Source organism: Atta colombica, unplaced genomic scaffold (genome assembly GCF_001594045.1).
Source record: "Atta colombica isolate Treedump-2 unplaced genomic scaffold, Acol1.0 scaffold198, whole genome shotgun sequence".
In the NCBI taxonomy this organism is placed as follows: Eukaryota; Metazoa; Arthropoda; class Insecta; order Hymenoptera; family Formicidae; genus Atta; species Atta colombica.
This window is the reverse complement of record NW_017259291.1, coordinates 4,249,434-4,268,934: the sequence shown is the minus strand read 5'-3', so window position 1 is coordinate 4,268,934 and position 19,501 is coordinate 4,249,434. Positions and strand designations below refer to the sequence as shown.

The 19,501-nt window shown below is 33.3% G+C and overlaps 2 protein-coding genes across 6 annotated transcripts in view; one reads left to right on the top strand and one right to left on the bottom strand.

Annotated features, from left to right (window-relative positions):
* Window positions 1-2,161: 2,161 nt before the first annotated feature.
* Window positions 2,162-5,899, top strand: LOC108686983 (histidine--tRNA ligase, cytoplasmic). Of its 4 annotated transcripts, XM_018192518.1 has the most exons (7): window positions 2,162-2,328; window positions 2,903-3,214; window positions 3,804-4,016; window positions 4,098-4,319; window positions 4,408-4,515; window positions 4,606-4,909; window positions 5,023-5,899. In XM_018192518.1, exons 1-7 carry the CDS (start codon window positions 2,221-2,223, stop codon window positions 5,493-5,495), a joined length of 1,740 nt encoding a protein of 579 aa, XP_018048007.1. In that variant the 5' UTR covers window positions 2,162-2,220; the 3' UTR covers window positions 5,496-5,899. The 4 variants fall into 4 exon arrangements, with proteins under 4 accessions (XP_018048007.1, XP_018048006.1, XP_018048008.1 ...); XM_018192517.1 differs by having other exon boundaries at window positions 4,408-4,909; XM_018192520.1 differs by lacking the exon at window positions 2,903-3,214 and adding an exon at window positions 3,553-3,707 and having other exon boundaries at window positions 2,255-2,328; window positions 4,408-4,909.
* A 990-nt stretch (window positions 5,900-6,889) lies between these two features.
* Window positions 6,890-19,501, bottom strand: part of LOC108686891 (open rectifier potassium channel protein 1) — a 13,047-nt gene continuing 435 nt past the window's right edge. The window contains exons 1-8 of one of the 2 annotated variants that reach the window (XM_018192396.1): window positions 16,003-16,072; window positions 15,112-15,663; window positions 12,551-12,727; window positions 11,451-11,837; window positions 10,025-10,287; window positions 9,493-9,642; window positions 8,286-9,410; window positions 6,890-8,099 (exon numbers count right to left, since the gene is read on the bottom strand). In XM_018192396.1, coding sequence (XP_018047885.1) covers window positions 7,041-8,099; window positions 8,286-9,410; window positions 9,493-9,642; window positions 10,025-10,287; window positions 11,451-11,837; window positions 12,551-12,727; window positions 15,112-15,253 — 3,303 coding nt within the window. In that variant the 5' untranslated portion in view covers window positions 15,254-15,663; window positions 16,003-16,072 and the 3' untranslated portion in view covers window positions 6,890-7,040. Of the gene's footprint in view, window positions 8,100-8,285; window positions 9,411-9,492; window positions 9,643-10,024; window positions 10,288-11,450; window positions 11,838-12,550; window positions 12,728-15,111; window positions 15,664-16,002; window positions 16,073-19,501 lie in introns of those variants that run through there. The other variant, XM_018192397.1, reaches the window with a different exon arrangement.

The window sequence follows — 19,501 nt, the reverse complement described above, 5'->3', positions numbered from 1 at the left end:
TATATATATATATATGTAAATCTGATGAAGCATATACTCGTTCAGTATCGAACTTCAAGATTCTAAGTCATAAAATGTTCCATTTGCGCCAATTGCATAATTTGTTTCCTCGATTAAAGAAATTTAATTAATATCTGCATCTCACGTTAGTGAATGTCAGCTTGAGTAAATTCTTTTTGACCTTTGCCGCCATGGTTTCATGAAGGTGCCAGAACGAGATATGGAGAGAATAAGTCAAACATGAAATATGATAAAACATGCGAATTTTTACACGTTAATTTATCAAGTTATTATATTCTCAATATATACATTAACCAATATAAACTAATCAATACAAACTAAAATACAAATATTAAATTAATATTATCTTAGAAGTGTCTAAGATTTAAAAAATCCAATTATTAATTTTTCCAGTTACTAATTTTTAAATATTAAATTAATGAAATCTTAGAAAATTTCACAGATTTTCTCTTATTCTGGAAGGAAAAAATATTCATCGAAGCTTGTGAAGTAATTAAACTTTAATTAAAAACTTAGAAATTTATACAGATATAAAATATGAATTATCTAATCCGATAATTATCCGCTGTTAAATGTTATAATTATACATTAAAACAGGGAAATTGTGCATTAAGGATGAATTTAAAGGATATTTAATTAATTTGAAGGAAAGCTGGTGAAATCAGCCATAATTCCTATAAAATATAATCGCGCTTGTTCTGAACGTTGCAGAAAGATTAGGGAATTTTTGCAATAACGTAGATTCAGATAAGGTGCACGCTAAAATCACGTTATCCTTTTTTAATTGTTAAGAAAAAGATAACGTGATCTTAGCGTTCACCGTATCTGGTATATTGTAAAAACTTTATTGATTACAAGCTGCAGAACGTAACTGCGTACATTAAATTAGATAGGGACTAAGACGGGAACGAAAAGATAATAATTGTATTGGTATTCTCGTTAAGAAATATAATGATGTCATTGAAGCGAGCAATGCAGGATATTTTGCATATTGCAGAATAATGAATATAATCGCAATGCAAAAATGTTCAAGTACATTAATAATATGCATATCCCGAATAAAAATATTAAACAATACACGCGGATTATTAAATCTTTTATGCCAATTCCACGAATGTAGATTAACTTTAATCTTGGTTCAACTTAATGACTTGATTATTCATTTTTTTCTAATTCTTACAAATAGAAAAAAATAAAGAATATAAGTTGAATCGAGATTAAAATTGACACACATTGGTAGAAAATAGGTTTAAAGTTTAAAATTAAATTTTAAATTTTGAAATTAAATTTAAAATTATTTCGAATTATTTTGATCAAGCTAAAATCAATTATTATAAAAGTCACACATCAAGTTTATTGTTGTATAAGGAAAATTCCACGTGATGTCATCGTATATGATGAAGTTGGCCGCGAACATCACAGGTGCATCGTTGGAAGATCTTCCTCTCCTTATTAACTATGTTTCGTCTACGCATTTGTATGCAATACATGTCGAATTTATCGAAATTATACTCGATAGTTCAAATGTACAAATACTGGACATATAATCCTTCATTCATCATGTGATTCATATTTCCGATTCGTTTTTAAATTACAGTTCATTCAGAATGTGTCTGCTGAAATGTGGAATATAGTTACATCACGTTCCTAACTTCAGGTAGATCGCATTATCTGCACTTTCCATGCAAACGTATATCGTCTGTTTATAAATCTCCCTCTCGTAAAGGGGAAAATTTTATAAGACGCACGAAAACTATCCCTCACGGTTGAATCTTTTATTTTTCTCTTCTCTTTATCTTCAATGTTTTGTTTGCTTGTTTTGTTTATTTATCTATTTCGTCCTAAATGCAGAAAACATACACAATGCGATATAAATACAGAGAGTAGATCTCTTTTTCTCCCACGATTTCCACACTCTCACACATAAGTATACTCATGCATTAATGTCGCAACACGTGCGTTGAATCTGTTGAGTACTTTGATTACAGAAACAGAAGGATCCGTTTCACAAATGTCGAGCCCACAGTCGAGCCTCTCTCGAGTGAAGTGTGCTGCAATAGGGAATCGTCACGGTGGAGAGTGGGAAATCACTCCCGCGGCGCGATTCGTTCCTTGGATCAGGCTATAAAGTAATGCGCCGACGAGCGGAACGTACGGAATTAGGGCTCCAAGCTACCGCGTGCGGTGCTACACTGCTACATGCTAGCGATGGCTGACGAAACATCGAGGGATACGTTGCTGAGTCGCGTGAAGGAACAGGGCGAATTGGTGCGACGATTAAAGGCCGCAAAAGTTGATAACACGCAGGTATGCGGACTCAACCCTTCAAGCCCTTTCCCCTCCTCCTCCGGGGAAATCCCTGACACGTCGTCTGCCCGTGACAGATGTACCTCCTTTCTCTTATCCTCGGAGGAGATTCCGCATCTCTCCGCTCCACATCGCGCTCAATTACATCCTGTCATCGTGTTACCTTTACTTACTTCCGTGAAATCGACACTCGAAACTGGTCTTTTGGTCTTTTCATCTTAAGCAGCTACTTCAAATGTTTTTGTCTTCCACGTTGCATTATGTTCCCTCTAATTTATGCTTCGATCTCCCCTTCACATTATTATCAGGTAAATGCCAGGTCTGTTGGCTTCAGCTGCAACTTCTACGCTCAACTTTCTTTTCATTCTGGAATCTAACAAAGCATGAAACTGATTCCTCTTTTCTAATAATGAAAATGCAGTTAAAGCAAACAAACTTTTCGTAACAATGGACATGATGCAACAAGTCCCTATAACAGCAATCTTTATTGAGACAGGTGCAAAGAATAGATTTCTCTTTTTTTTTTGTCACCAATGTTCTAAGCCTTTCTTTAGAGAGACGTCTCGTTTCTCAGGAGTACAGAGAGCAGTCTGATATAAACATTGAATTAGAAGGCTTAAATGGTGATTTTGCGGATATCAGCTATGTCTGTGGTTGGTGTCCAACGTCCAAGGATGTCGAACTGTTCGACATGTTGCGTATCATCCTTAATGATGAGCTTGCAAGGTGGCCGCATCTGAACAGATGGCATATTAACATGAAAAGCTTTAGTCAGGAAGAGCGTCTAGCGTTTCCTGCTGCAGAAATGCCGCTTACTTCTTTGGCAGAAAAAATCGAGCGACTAAAGGGTATTAATTATATTAGCAAAAATATGCTAGACAAAAAGGTGAGACAGCTGGTTGCTTGCAAGCAGAGCTATCATAAATTATTGCGAAATTGTCGTGGCTAACATTCAGAAAAAAAAGCCTACCTAAGAAACCCAGAAGCTTTTACATGGCAAAAATTAGATGGATACCGTTTGAAAAATGAATACATGTTTCATTCTGAAAAGTTGAATTTCCTAAAAAAATTCCTTTTATTTTCTTCCCAAATTTTGAAAAATTTTGAGATAAAGGAGAGAAAGGTTGAAGACAATTAGTCTCTGTTAATTGTAGACTATGGCAATAATTAATGACAGCTTCATATTGGCTTGCTTATTGATATTATCTCTGCTGTTTGGACTAGTTTGATAAATCAAGAGATTGAGGGGGCTTTTCTCTTTCATTCTGGTTGCCTTGTAATTCCTTCATCCATTCATGATGTTACACCTGATACGCAAAAATTCTTTCCCCGTCGTATGGAAACACAATCACAACGTACTGATGTCCACGACGTCACAGGTGGGTACGACGTTCTCAACTATCGTACCCTGGATATCTAAGAATGAGATCGATGTTATGTTTCGTATAATGATGTATTCATTTGTTTGTTTGTAGATAGCAGAGGAAATTGCCAAGTTGTTGGATCTGAAAGCAGAATTAGGAGAGGAAAATGGTTGCCCTCATAAACTCATCCTCAAAACGCCAAAAGGCACGAGGGATTATAATCCGGAGCAAATGGCACTGCGATTGGGAGTGTTGGAAAAAATAATATCAGTATTCAAGCGTCATGGCGCTGAATCGATAGATACGCCTGTATTCGAGTTAAAAGTAAGAGTAAACGTACAAGTAGTTATAAAAGACAATATTAATTTCAATTTTTTATTAATATTAATACTGTTCTTATCATAGGATGTCTTAACAGGTAAATATGGTGAAGACTCCAAGCTTATCTATGATTTGAAGGATCAAGGTGGTGAGATCCTCGCACTTAGATACGATTTGACAGTTCCTTTCGCGAGGTATCTGGCTATGAGCAAGATTTCTTCTATTAAAAGATATCACATCGCCAAGGTCTACCGAAGAGATAACCCAGCCACAACGAAAGGCAGATACAGAGAATTTTATCAATGTGTAAGCATAATATATACATATTATTACATTCCAAGAATATTTACATTTTGCATTGATATTTGTGTTAATTTAATTTGGTATCTTTAAGGATTTCGATATCGCAGGCCAGTATGATCTAATGCTACCAGACGTGGAATGTATTCGGGTTGTGTGTGAAGCATTGGAAGCTCTGAATCTAGGACCATATTTAATTAAGGTGAATCATAGATCTTTATTGGACGGCATATTCGCCGCATGTGATGTGCCACAGAGTAAATTTCGTAACATCTGTTCCTCTGTGGATAAGCTGGACAAAAGTCCATGGGAGGAGGTAAAGAAAGAAATGACGGACGAAAAGGGATTGGATGAACATATTGCTGATAAGGTCGGCAAGTATGTCTCGCAATCCGGTGGAGTGGAACTGATAGCCGAATTGAGAAAAGACAAAGAGCTGATGAAACAGTCTATAGCTGTGCAAGGTTTAGACTCTATGGAACTGTTGCTAAAGTACTGCGGCATCTACAAAATTCTGGACAAAATTAAGTTTGATTTAAGTCTTGCGAGAGGGCTTGATTACTACACGGGTGTTATTTACGAAGCTATACTGTGTGGTACGCATTGATTTTTTTCTTCCTAAATTTTCTTCATATATTACATGACGGAAATAATTTTAACACGAAATAGTTTTGGCAAAGTATTAATAGCGTTCATTAATTCTTCACAGGAGACGATGTCGGTGTTGGTAGCGTAGCAGGTGGCGGCCGTTATGATAATTTAGTGGGAATGTTCGATAGCAAGAATAAAAATGTACCTTGTGTCGGTGTATCGGTCGGTGTGGAGCGAATATTCAGTGTTATGGAGGCAAAATTGGCGAACAAGGGCTTAAAAACGCGTACTACTGAGATTGAGGTGTTTGTAGCCAGCGCACAAAAGAATCTACATGAGGAGAGGATGAAGATATTAGTGGATCTGTGGAATGCCGGCATGAAGGCAGAGCAATCTTACAAGAAGAATGCCAAACTCTTGGCGCAGCTGCAACACTGCGAGGAGAACGGCATCCCGCTGGCAATAATCATCGGGGAAGGCGAATTGGCGAAGGGTGAAGTTACATTGAGAGTCGTCTCGACACGAGAGGAGACTCGCGTGCCACGTAGCAAACTCGTCGACGAAATACGGAGACAGCTAAAAACATCGTAGCATCCCCTATGCTCAACTTTTCGCTGTTGAGAGATCTGTACAAGAAAATACTTATACTGCATTTAGTTTCATTTTCCGCGTGTCGGAACAGTTTATTAGATTTTTGCATGAATTTATTTATATTATTTCGCACGACGTGCTACGATCGTGAGAAACTTTTTGTCACCGATAGATGCTAACTGTGAAGTTATACAAGTGAATGCATGTGAGGAAGTGTACCTACACTTACTACATGTGAACATATAGGTACAATTTCTACATTTCTAAATAATTCTTTAATAATCCGAATTTCTCCGGATGAAATCTAGAATTTAACTGGATTAATTTAACTGGAAATAATTCACAGCTTCGAGTTACAGCTCGAAAAACCAAATACATCTCTATAATTTATTCTGCAAGAACTTGTCAATAAAATACTATAAATTTCGTAGAATGTGTCTCATTTCTTCCTTTACATTTTATACATTTAACATTGATTTCAAGATTTAGTAGAATAAATATGATCACGCGAGTGACTGTGATAAATGTCTAAGTCACAAAATCGTACTGACAAGTTGAACTGCGATATGAAATATTAATCTGCAAATTACTTCGAATGATATGATTTATGTAGCTTAATTTTTCGAATTGGGATCAGATTTTAATTCAATGGATTTTGGATTCAATAGAAAATATTTTTTTCTCTTTAGTTATTTAATTTAATATTTTCGTATGATTTATTTATATAATATTTATGTTTTTGAAATAATTTATTTCAGTTCAATTTAAATTAAATTGAGGATACATTATATACCTTACTCATTATATCACAGTTTTCTTTTATCAAGTTTAAATTAAACTAATCTAAATAACTTGAATATTTTAATTTACTTACTCCTCTAATAATTATCATTATATTAGCATGTGTTATCTAGTTTTTCATAAAATATATACATTTTTCGTTAAAAATGTTACAAATTCGAAAAAATTAGACGAAAAATTAGTCGAAAAAATTAGACGTTTTACATATCGATGAAAACAACTTACACAAAAATCAGTCACTAAATCGCTGAATTGTATTTTTGCATGTCAATGAATGCATTTAAAATGCATTAAAATTATATTTTTTTCTATCTACAGTCTCTTAATAAATTACGTATCGTTTTGAAGCAAAACGCTAATTAATTATTTATATAGTAGAAAGTTTTCAAAGCAGCGTATAAAATTTTATCCTATTAATAGGATATCATTTCTTGCACAGTAATATATGCAGTAAAACTGCAAATTTCTAACGGGCAAGATTTTTATACTGATTTTATATGTGTTATCCTTTTTTTATAATTGAGGAAAAACGGATTATTTTTCGCAAAATATAGAGTCAATCTTTTCCTAATAAAAATATCAAATCAATATGTCTGTAAACGTAGTTTGTTGTAAATATCTTTTTGCTAATTTGACTCCAATTTCTATTTTTAAAATTAGATAAAATACATGTTTTTTTAATTGTTGGACCTTTAGCATAGTATGAATTTATGTCCCTTTCTTACTTTTATATAAGAACCTAATCTAACCAGGTTTCTCGATTTTAACTTCTTTTAAGTCCGTATCTTCTTCCTTTTGACTAGCTCTTGTCATAGCTCTGTATTGCTCAAATGGATTAATCGTTGGTTTCTCTATCGTCATTTGCAGCGATGGCTTGTATGAGTCTATCGAAACGCTGAGTTTCCCTTTTTTTGATTCTGGAAATTTTCCGCTCGTTGAAGCATTTAAATTATCAGTTACATCAATTATGTGTGTATCATTCTGTTTCTGCTCCATTTTAAGCGAAACTTCTTTAGCATCTACATTCGTCTCTTGCATCTCTCTTTGGAGAGTTCTATCCAGCTCATCATTCAATTTTATTAATTTTTGTTCGAACGTAGAGGAAGATAATGGTTTGTAAATCGGTTCACAAATTATGGAATTCCCTTGGGGATATATTTCATCCTTATGCATGCTTAAAATCATGGACTCATTGAATTCTGTGGGTGGCTCATTGGAAATCTCGAAAACAAAGGGATTAATTGGTGAAATTACGCCTTCCTGATCCTTCCATGAAATTTGATTGTCTCTCGAACTTGAAGGAACTGCCATAGAATCCTGAAGTTCATTTTTTGAGGTCATATTTATCTCCTCCGCCGGCGACATGATGGTCACTGTTTTCGGGCTGTTCGGTTTGCTAACGTCAATGGTCTTGATGTTATCTATAGCGAGAGGACTAAGAGGAGGAGTGATCTTTTCGCGTTTATCAGAATGAACATCACTGAGACTGAATGCCCTGGCGCGACGACGTAGATTCATCTGAGTGATCTGTCGCTGAAGCATACCCGCTTTCCATTTCGGCAGCGGTTTAGGCGTGTGCAACGGCGAAGGTGTGGACAAAATACTCGTCGGATTCGGTTGCGAGCTAAGTTGAGCAGGTCTTATGGAGAAACGTTGATTATTGGATGGCTGTTGGATTGGCAATGAAATTCCCGGTGGTCCCTCCATATTCACGAGCGATTCCTTCGATGATACAGAAATAAAGGGCTCTAACGAAACGGATTCTTGAAGATGTCGATCATCCATTCTTTGAGAGAGTCGTAACTGAAAAATAGTTTTGTTTTATAAAATAAGTTTTAAGATTACTTTCATTTATATTAAATTATTAATTACTATACACTATTATTTCTTATATTAAAATTTATTTCAAGATTTTAAATTTATAATAGTTGTAAGATTTTGTACTTGTGGAATTTAATAAAAACTTTTTTTTTGATAATGCAAGCTTACCGATAATCGTGGTGACCCTAAATCAGGCGGAGTCGGAGGACTTATTGGAGTCGCGACTGGCCTCAAAGAGAATCTCCTAGGCTTTACAGGGACACTTCCTTTTCTGACATAAGACGTAGGCGTATTAGAGCCAGAATAATTATCAGTAGACAATTTGAGAGACATTCTCCTACTCGATTGCGCTCCCGTGATAGTGTTCTGATTGCTCTGATTTGCCGAAACAGAACCAGGTGCATTTGAGAAAAGGGTAAAAAGACTAGGTAACTTTGGTGGGCTCAAACAGGCCGTTCCTAATTTTCTCTTGGGTTTAACATAATCATCGGGAACCGTTCCTACCCGTGCGTGAAGAGCGGTTAATGCTCTAAGAAATTCTGCTAGACTTGTCTCTTCCAATATATTGTTGTTTTCCAAATAATTCGGCAGGTTGCCACCGGTATGTGTATAGTAATGCAGCCTCCTCGAGATCGAATCATGCCTTTTGTCTAAATATGAGGGTAATGGACCGATCGAATTATTCTGCTGATTGCTTTTCTCGTTCTCATCTGTTATTTCAACGGCTTTCTCTGTATTTCTCGTATTAAAACCAACGTCCGATGATCTCTTATTCGCGAATTGTTTTCTCCACTTGGGAAAAAGGTTCTTGGACGCAGTAAGTGGCAAAGCGAGCGACGCAAACTTCTTATATGGCTTGTTGAGATTGTCCTTGGAAGATATGGTCGTGTCATTATCCTTCATCATCTCTTGCAACTTCGTCGAGGCTACTCCGGACCAGGTCCATTCGGTATTACGTTGAACGGAATCGTCCTTCGTAGTATGCAATCGTATTTCGCTGGCTGCCCTAGATCGAGGCTTGGAGAATGGGAACTTTTCACCGCCGATTGTCCAGTGAGAGACATTGTTGGCTGGATCTTGATCGATCAATTTACTATGCTGCGTCTCGTTTTGCGCATCGACTTGTTCCTCAGTTTGGTCACACTCAAAGTCATCTCGTGGAGGTATGTAACCAAGGATGTTCACCAAGCGCGCCAAGAGTTCAGCTGGTTGCACTATGGCGTGCGCGGCGAATGTCGCGTTCTTGTCTATCCTTTGAAGATCCGTCTCGGACACCACACGAGTCAGCTCGTCCTTTAAATAATACGTTGTTAATAAAACATTATAATATTTAACAAGAGAGATGATAATATTACATTAAATTAGTATGACTTACCACTGGCACCACTTCGCTGTTAGCTCGTCGTCGTGGATGCGGTATGTCCACATATCCACCAATTGTTAAATCTCGGAGATTCGGAAAACTGTTGCTGCGTGGGAATTTCGCCGGAGGTTCTTCGGATTCATACTCATCTACATAAACTCTCTAACAAGAAAATAACAAACGTCAATATTAAACGAATAATAATCGGTGCTTAGAATTTTATTAACGATATTAATAAAGATAATAATGTAAAAATTTATAATTGATAATTTACATACTATATTCAGAGTCACTATATTAATTACTAAAACATCTCAATTCAAAATATGATGAATGCAACTGGAGTAATTAAAAAGTAAGTTATTCAACATGATAGATAAAATAATTTCATATTTATTGATAAATTTTCTTAGGATTTAAAATAAACTTATACAAAAAAAAATAAATAAAAAGGATGAAATAAAAATCTTCATAAAAATGTATAAAGATATTTTCGCAAATTTGATGGTTGCTTAAGATTATCTGATCCAACCAGGTCACTTACTTTGACCTTAGAGAGCTGTAACTCATTGAAAACGCGGCGCAGGTAGTTGACCTCTTTATTAAACTCGTTCCAAATCTTGCTCTGCGTAAGCTTGAGATTCATCGCTAATTTGTGCTCGAGCCTTGTAATCTTCTTGCTGCGCATACCACGAGCGATGAATGTCATTATCATGACGATGTAGCCCAATCCAAAGGAGATCCAACAAATTAGGAATATCTTGTACAGCATAAAGAATGGACCGCTTCCTTTCGTATTGTCTTGGCCTGTGAGATTCAAGAGATTAATAATAGCGAATATTTTCTTCATAGCGCAACAATTTATCATTTTCTTCATTTAATCTTTGAAAGTATTTATCTTTGAATAATTTTTATTTGAAAGTTATGAACAGATGTTTCAATTGTACATTTATTGCTGATCGATTTATCTGTTTAATTTTTATATTTCATATTTTATTTTTAATTACATTTTTTATTAGCTGTGTGGTTGTGTATATGCAAACGCGCTACTTTACTTTTTAATTTATGGCGTATGGAAAGTATTACTTACATGTTAAGATCTGCTTCCCATGTGAGCATGTAATGATTGAAAACATTCATCTTTTAATTAGGCGGAACAAACAAGCTCCTATTATAGATTGTATACTTCAAAGCGATTAATGTATATGATAAGAATACAAGTGAACACCGTTTCACTATTTTTAATCAAGAAAGCTACCGAAATATCGAATATATCTATAGTGATTCTCTAAATGATTCGATATTATCTAATCAAATAAAAAAATGTCATTAACTCTGAATTTCATGTTATCACTGAAAATAAATATTTCATATGATGTAGCAGACTCGTATTTATTCATTTTCGAAAATAGATCGAATAGATAATAAATATCAATTTTTTCATTTCTTAGAATCTAAGCTCGTAAAACTTCCTATAGTTTTCTATATCATACATAGATAAAATAGAAATATGTTTAATTTATGATTAATTATGGTTTATTTTTAAATTTTTTATAATAAAATTTTAATATTATTTTCTCGTTGTATTGTTGCGTATATCTTTTTATAAATTTCTCAGAAGTATTATCTTGTTCAGTAGTTATCAATCATATAATAACACAATAATATACGTTCTATAATTATTCATACATAAACAATTCTTATAAAAGATAACATAAAATTGTCTTAGTCATGTCGCAATCAATATTAATTTTATCGCAATATGTTTTGTCATATTTTGAATTATAGATGATACGACTGATATTAGTGATATATTATATATTTATTCATAGAATAAAAAAACTACTTCTGAGAGTACGCGATTCTTCGATTTGCGTGTACAATTGCGAAAACAAAATCTTGCTCTTGCTAACGATAAATAAGTTAATCACGCGCGCGTGTCAAAGGAATCGATAAGATAGAACTCTTACCGGCCACGAGGTCGCCGAAACCGATGGTTGTGAGAGTGACGAAAGCGTAATAGACTGATTCGTCATAAGTCCATTTCTCGTAAAAAGAGAACAGAATTGCCGGGAAAAAGATGAATACGATGAAGCCGGGCGTCAAGTATAGAAAGATCTGAACGGCTAGTCTCATTATCTTACGCGTTTCGGGCGATATCGATTTTTTGCAGGGATGATCAGTGCTTGATTGACGTTGCTTATAGGACTTGTATTTTTGATAGGCCTTGATAAATACGTGGCTGAAAAATTCTCCCAACTGCGTCAATAGAATTCCGTTCATTGGGATGCCAATAAGGGCGTAGAAGATCATCAAGATGCGACTAAGAGTGTTCGTGGGTGCTAAATTGCCATACCCTGTACAATTGATAATAATAAATCAATTACTCTCAGAAAGAGAAGATTAATAAAGGTTATTGATAAAATAAAGGATGATATTGATATAGAAAGATACTTCATAAAAAAAAAATTATTAATAATTATTAATAATTGGGTTGTCCAGAAAGTTCGTGCCGATTAACCTATATAATTTAATAAATGTATACTAAAATTTAAATTTTCTGCATTTCAATTTTCCTTCAACATCGGCACGAACTTTCCGGACAATCCAATAATTTAAAATCTACTAATTTCCAAAAAAATATTTAAAAAATATTTAAAAAATTATGTATAAATTATGTATAAAAAGTAGTATAAATTGTGTATAAATAATTGTATGTATAATAAAATTATCTAATATATAGATAATAAAATTATATATTAGATAAATAATTATATCATTATCCCAATTAGAAAAATAAAAGTTTAGGCACAAAGCGGTAATTCGACAAGTATTTATTCTCTGATTACAAGACACCATAATATTTCAAATACTTTTTCGGAACGTCTGTTAGATTTCTATGTACACGAGACAAATGCGTAATAAAAGATATTATAATCGCGTATAATTAAAGAGTACAGAAAAAAAATAACGCAAGGCTATAATCCATTGACTTTAGATAAAAATGATTTGATTTAAAGATACGGTATTATTTAAAGATCTATGCTATTTGAACACGTTAGATATCTACCGATAGTGCTGACCACCGTGTAAGCAAAATAAAAGCTGTTGTAGTAATCCCATCGTCGGATAGTGACTTCATCCTCACTGTAATTGTAGACTGACTTGCCGCAGTAATCGGTGAGCTTTTGCAGAATTTCAGTTTCATTGTGGTCGACAGCGGGTACATAATGTTTTTGAAGTAACTCTGAAAGGAATAATTACACATATTTTGAATAGTGGATTCATTATCGGATGATCTTAAATTTTATCTCCACCGGATAATCCCTTTCTTTCGCCATCCTTTCCGAACAGGACCGGAATTTTGAGACAATTGTTATATGCACTATCTTATCAGTCAATATTTGTTGTCTTATATTGCTGGTTTGTGCAAGCAGATTCAGCCTGGACCTTCCGCGCATGTAATTGCAACCGGAACGCGACCGTATTTCGCTGCGTATCGAGGCTAAGAAAATACCAAAATGCTATATAGATAACAATATCTATATAGAGAAAAAAAAATTAATGAATAATCTCGCAATTATCCACTTAATTTATTCTTCATCATGGATTAGTTACCTGAGATAGAAGATATATAGACTGCATGATAGCGGATATCGCCGCTTTTGATTCGTACGCGACGATTTTGACAGGAGTGGTCGAGATAATAATTTCGTAATCGATTTCGACGACACTGACACTGGCCGTCGACTAATTCTTTCTGTACGGCATTGTCCTATTGGACATTGACTATTCAAATAATGCCCTTTTCTCGCGCAAACAATTGCATCGGGTCATGCATACAAAATCCATTGACAAACAGCCGTGTCGACTTTCCGGTTATTTACAAGGCTATTTATTACAAAAGATTCGACGCATTTGAATTGCTCGTGCAAATTCAGCGTTTCGAGAAGTTTAATTTTCTGTAAGTACAAAAAGTGTCTAACAAGGGCTATTCATAATTTGTAATTCTTATTTCAAAGCCATCGTAAGATGCTAATACAGCTATCTGATCCAGACACGACATTCTAAGATTATATTTAAGAATCTTAAAAATGAAAATCGATTATGAATATCTAAGACAGCCTAAGTTTAAATCGCATCTAAAGAAAAAAAAGAGCCAAACTTGTACTGATTCTGAAATTCTCGATTCCAGAATCTAGAAAACTTATTTGTAAAATGTGAAAAATTTCTTGAGATCTCCAAGGAGTCTCTAATAAATATATATAAACTTTACTTAAAGTTAAAGAAATTAAATTGAATTTTTTGTCTGTTATAATCGAATTAATGATTTAAAAAGCAACAGGTGTGTCGGTGCAACTTCAGTCGACACAAGCATTTTAAGATGCTAGAAGCATAAGATATCGTTAAATGCATTTCGGAAATTTCAAATGTTTTACACGCCGGACTCGTCTTCTGCACGACCGTGACCTAAGTGCATTATTTGCATTATTATCACCGAAATCTTAAAGCACGTCGCGAATGACGGTGTAGTAATAATTGGATTGTTATTACAATAATTACGAGCACGTGAGACGGCACAATGACGACGTCTTTGTCATTAAGATAGTTTCCTAATTAATATAATATTTAGATACGTTAAATTTTAATCTTTGTGATAACGAAATCTCGAGAGTACTTTTCCGCATTTATCGAGACAAAAAAATGTTATTAGAGATACGAATTGATATTAACAATGGCTCTACAAACATTGGCTTTTAAACGATTAAACTAAAATATATTCGATGTAAGCGAAAGTGCAATTCATTGTTATTATTAAATTACAATATCATAAAGTTACAACTGTTATTAATTTCTTTTACCAGCATTGATTTATAAAATAAGCTTCACGTCAAAATCTCGAAGACTTCTGTGTGTTGCGGTTGTAACAAACAGAGATGTAGATAACTCAATGTCGAGTTGCAACTACGAATTACAAATGCAGCTCCGTTCGCGTTTTCGCTATTCTGCTTGCATGCAACTTTCTCCTTGACACTTTGACGAAACTCATCAATTAAAATATCTTTTAGAAATCAGGGCTGCCTTTTTATACTTGCTATTAATCACGAAGAAAAATTAAAATAAATATATTCAAATGTGTAAACTGCATGCAAAATATTTTCCAAGAATCTAAATCTTTTTTTAGCAAAAGAGCATTTATCACTAGTTTTAAACTTTTTTTTATTAAATATTACATATAAACATTTCTGTAAATCCTCCATAAATTATCAATAATCAATTTTATTATTATTATTAAATTTAAATAAAGAATAAGAAACTGTATTATTCATATCGAGAAATCCATTTTTAATCATTGTTTATATTAAAACATTCCCTATTAAAAAGGAATTGACCTAAAATTTATAAAATTTATAAAATTTATAAAAATTTATAAACGATCAGTAGATTTAAAATTTCAAGTTCTATTTCCCTATCAGATATCGGAATAATGTGTCAACAGCATCAAGTATCTAGAAATTATCAATTTGCATCAAGTCTAGAAATTACGAGTTAACAAGAACTGATTAGTGGACTGCGCGATTTCGCGTGAGATAGCCGATACTGGGGTAATTATTTTTATTATTTTCTTACTGAAGATCATAGTGCGTTCATTTTTCTCCTCTTCAATCTTCTTGTTCTCATAATTGCTCTCGATGAAATAAAAGATGGTAGCGCCCAATGTCAGATACGTGAGGAACAACAACAGCAGGGCAAGCCATTGCTTCTTGGACATTCTTGGACACTAACGGCGAAATGCTGGAGTCTGGTTGATCTGCGTGAACCAGAACGAGAGAGATAATTCTCTCAATGACGATTCTTGTGTCAGATAATTAGGAGGTTCTCGTTGAAGCGGCGGACACGCCGCGGCTACGCATTCTTGACATGGTTTCCCGGTGATGAAGGCTAAATGGTCGATGGAGTGAGCTTTTTGGCTCGCTCGCCACAAGCGCACTAATCTTCTCCGCAAAGAGCGGTTCCCTTTTACGACTTCTTAAGCGGCGATTGTCGTCGTATCGATTATGACGAGTTTTCACGAGGGCGATGTTATCATTGCAGTTTGATATCTCCGATTCATCAGAAGTCTTCTTGACGATCTAGGCATCGCGTCACGATTACGTCTCGCTGTTAAGTGCCCGAAGAACTCTGCGATCAAAAGATTACAATATAAACGATATATGTAACAATACAGTAATCTAGAAGTAGAGGACACTTTTGTAAGATTTTGAAATATACGATGCTATAATAATTTAATTTATATCAATATGTTAATATAAACTATTATAATAAGGCACATATTTTTAATTGACGCGCAAATTAAAACGTTAAGAAATTTGATAGATACAAAAAAAAATGATAACGTTTTTTATTCTCCAGAAGAGACACCGCTTTATTAAAATTTCCTGAGACTATCTGACTGATTAGGTCTCCAGTTGCCAACTAAAAACAGCCAGCAATTTGATGGCTCGAAAAACTCGTAATTACCCGAGATGATCCTGGCACACCTTCGTATATCAAGCTATCAAAACCCTTCCCTCTACAATGTCGGTTGCACAATACGTTCGGTCTCCGCTGGTGAATACCATATATCCTATCGGCCTGCCGGATCGCGGATAGCAATAATAATCTACGTGAATCGTAATAGCGATCGATTTTTGCATTGGTAAGAATAATTTACGGCGTGAAACAACGTCGCACGTGTCTCTCTCAAGTTCACGCTTCTCGTCTGGTCGCATGACTCGTCGCCGGTTCAAGCGCATAGAAATTTGCATAAGTGCATATCATGTAAGCTCGGGACAGTACAAAGTATTTCAGAATCGGCGGAAAGTCATGAGATCATATGAAAGAGCTCGTGTCACTTATTGTAAAATTAGGAGTTAGTTGCTGCGTAACAAAAATGAATTAAAGAATGGGGATGAATCCGATGAATGAAGGTGATAAAGTGTCGACGTTCAATGTCTTAATTGAATGTTCAAAAGTTAAATTAAAAGTCAATAAATTATGTGGCAAGGAAGCGTGAGTCACACGATATTTCATGTCAATTCACAATATCAAGAATTGACGTTATTGCATGACATAGTAAAGTGGAAAAATTGCGACAGTCGAACGATCAGAAGACACATGCGTTCGATTCATCTTGATCCTGTATTACTGCGTTATTGTATGTCCATAAGTATGATTTATAAAGCACGAGAAGTGTTTCGGTCGCAACAGTCTTGACGTGTCGAGTTCTGTTTGCTAATAATGTCGATGTTTACATTGCTCGTTCATATTGGTCCGAGAAAATTCGCATTTGCGAATAGAGACTCCTCGTAACGAAGCAATATCAAGTTTTAACCAAAGAGAGCTCTCATCTGTTGAATTTAATCTCGAAATATTAACAAAAATATATATATTAAAAGATGAACAAGTTCGTTTTCTTAAAAAGTTAGGAGGATTATGTTTAAATGGATCTATCCTTAATATTTCTTAACTCCGAGAATTCTGTCACTGGGTTTCCACCCGCGCGATGAAAGAACGGATATCGTGAACCTTCAGTGACGTTAACTATCGTACATTACGCTACTAGTATCGATCGTCTCTAATTGAGATAAATTTGCGGACGTGTGTGTGAATATTTTCTTTATTCGCGAAACGGCACGAGTGACGATCAGTTTATCGCCTTCTTTCCCCAAGTTCGATAATCTTACTTCTTCGTACATTTAGCTAAAATGAAGCATGATTCATTGTAAAATGCAGTTATAATTAGTAGAACGTCGAAACAATCAAAACAGTTTGTCATGTTACTTTTTATTTAAGGAGGTAATTTTTTTCAATAATGTTTAATAAAATAATTTCATATTTGGAAAACAAAATAATGGAAATCCAAAAGCGGAGAGAGATAATAATAGGAGAGAGATAATAATAGAGAGATATAAATGCGCGTTTTTAAAAGACAAGCTAACAATTAAATTGACATCGATTGAGATGTCTCTTTAAATTTTTAAAGATTTATTTCGTTTTATAATTGCAATGATAATTTTTTTTTAACGTGATCTGATTTTTAGATAATTGTATTTGATAGTTTCAATTAGAATTTAATTTATTATAATTTATCAAGATTATCGTTTTTTCGCTTATGATGACACGTATATAACAAAATCATAATCTTGAGCTTATATTCCTGTGTTATGCTTAGATAAAAAGGCCTTATTTGGTAACTGTTGAAATTAATAATTGTGAATCACATGCAAACCCTAACTTTGAAATATAATGACGCTTTAATGTAAATAGATTGAAATGATTAGTTGAATGACGTTTTACGACAGCATTTTAACTCGAATACTTTTATGGCTGTTAACGACCACTTAACAAACAACTGTTATTATCTTCCATTTACTGTACACGTCGTGTCGGTCACGGCTGCGGTTAAAATATGCCGATACTAACGCACATGCGGTAATTAATTAACAATTAATGTGTAAAACAGTTTGTCGGGAAGAAATATGAAGTATTAATCGTCACGTGTCTTACATTATTTATCGATCAACTTAAACGAACAAATAAATTCTAATAACTTTAAAAAATTGAACGCAATGGTATTTCGTGAAATTTAACTTGATCACGTTATTAGAAAGATAGTTTATGTACTATTTGTTGGTACTATTAGTTTACTGTTTATTAGTACTATTTTATTTTATTTGTTAGTCTAATTAATATTATTAATTATATATCATATCGATATTATAAAAAGAATGAATTTGCTTCAAATATAAATTATAAAAAGATAATTATAAAATGGATAAATTTTAATTAAACAACAAACATTTTAATTAACATAACAAAATTCAATTTAAATTGTTTCACTAAAAAGATTAAAGAAGAAATATCTAATTAGTAATAAGACTCATAAATTTAAAAAAACAAAGAAAAAAGAGGACTACGAGCCAAAAATTATTATATAAGATAAAACATGATAATGTATTGCTAGCATTCTATATTAAATTTTTAATTTAAAATATTTCTGTTTTTTTATCGTTTTTTTTTTACATTCTACATTATCATGTTTTATCTTATATAATAATTTTTGGCTTGTGACCCTCTTTTTTCTTTGTTTAAAAAAAAAAAAATTCTTGCAAAGAATACAGAGTTTATTTAAAAGTAAAATTTGCTTAAATAATACTTTGTATCTAAGTAAAAGTAACATTCGTTTCCTTAGTGCCAGTTATAAACATACATCGATGTATTCTCTAAATCATACTATTTTTGAACATATGTCCAACATCAAGCATTAATATCGATCGAAAAATATTCATCGTATTATATAGTAATAATTGTAATCGAATTACACGAGATACACATCGTAATTACTGAAAAGTAAAATTGATAGCATATTGACCGTTTCATCTCGATGATAACGTTTTAAGATTGACACCGATACGCTATCAAATACTTTTTCACGTTTCTTGAATTTTCCATTAATTGTTGTTGTGATACCTAACGGATGCACTTAATAATTTTTAAATATACTTGTTTATTTTCCACTTTAAATATTTCTTTTGTAAAAAAAACAGTTGCACATAGTGCATGAGAAATTGTAGATGAACAAAGATATATCATTATTATTTTAATTCATTTTTATGTAAATGTATATAAAAATTTTTTGTTAATATTAATATAGATGTATACTTTAAATTTTTACAATGAACAATCAAAACATTTTCTATTGATATTTTAGTGATTTATATTAATACAATAAATATATTTATAAATCGTTAATTCGACAAAGAATACAAAATTAATTAAAATTATAAAACAACTTATTAATATATTAATAAGTTATTATGTATACTGAGAAACAAGTCAAAATCGTAAAGTAAATGTTATGTGACATTTTCTTCGATATTTGTTGGTTATAAAAAAATTTGATGAAATATATGATGAAATATACATTTCTGTGAAACAAACATTACATTCTATAATTAAATTTTTAAGTATGTTTTTT

Bases quoted from the DNA above. Each gene is read 5' to 3' on its own strand.
- LOC108686983 (XM_018192517.1), top strand. From the start codon at position 2,221: ATGCTAGCGATGGCTGACGAAACATCGAGGGATACGTTGCTGAGTCGC. The intron at 4,320-4,407 runs GTAAGCATAATA...GGTATCTTTAAG, and splicing joins ACAGAGAATTTTATCAATGT to GATTTCGATATCGCAGGCCA. The intron at 4,910-5,022 runs GTACGCATTGAT...AATTCTTCACAG, and splicing joins TTACGAAGCTATACTGTGTG to GAGACGATGTCGGTGTTGGT.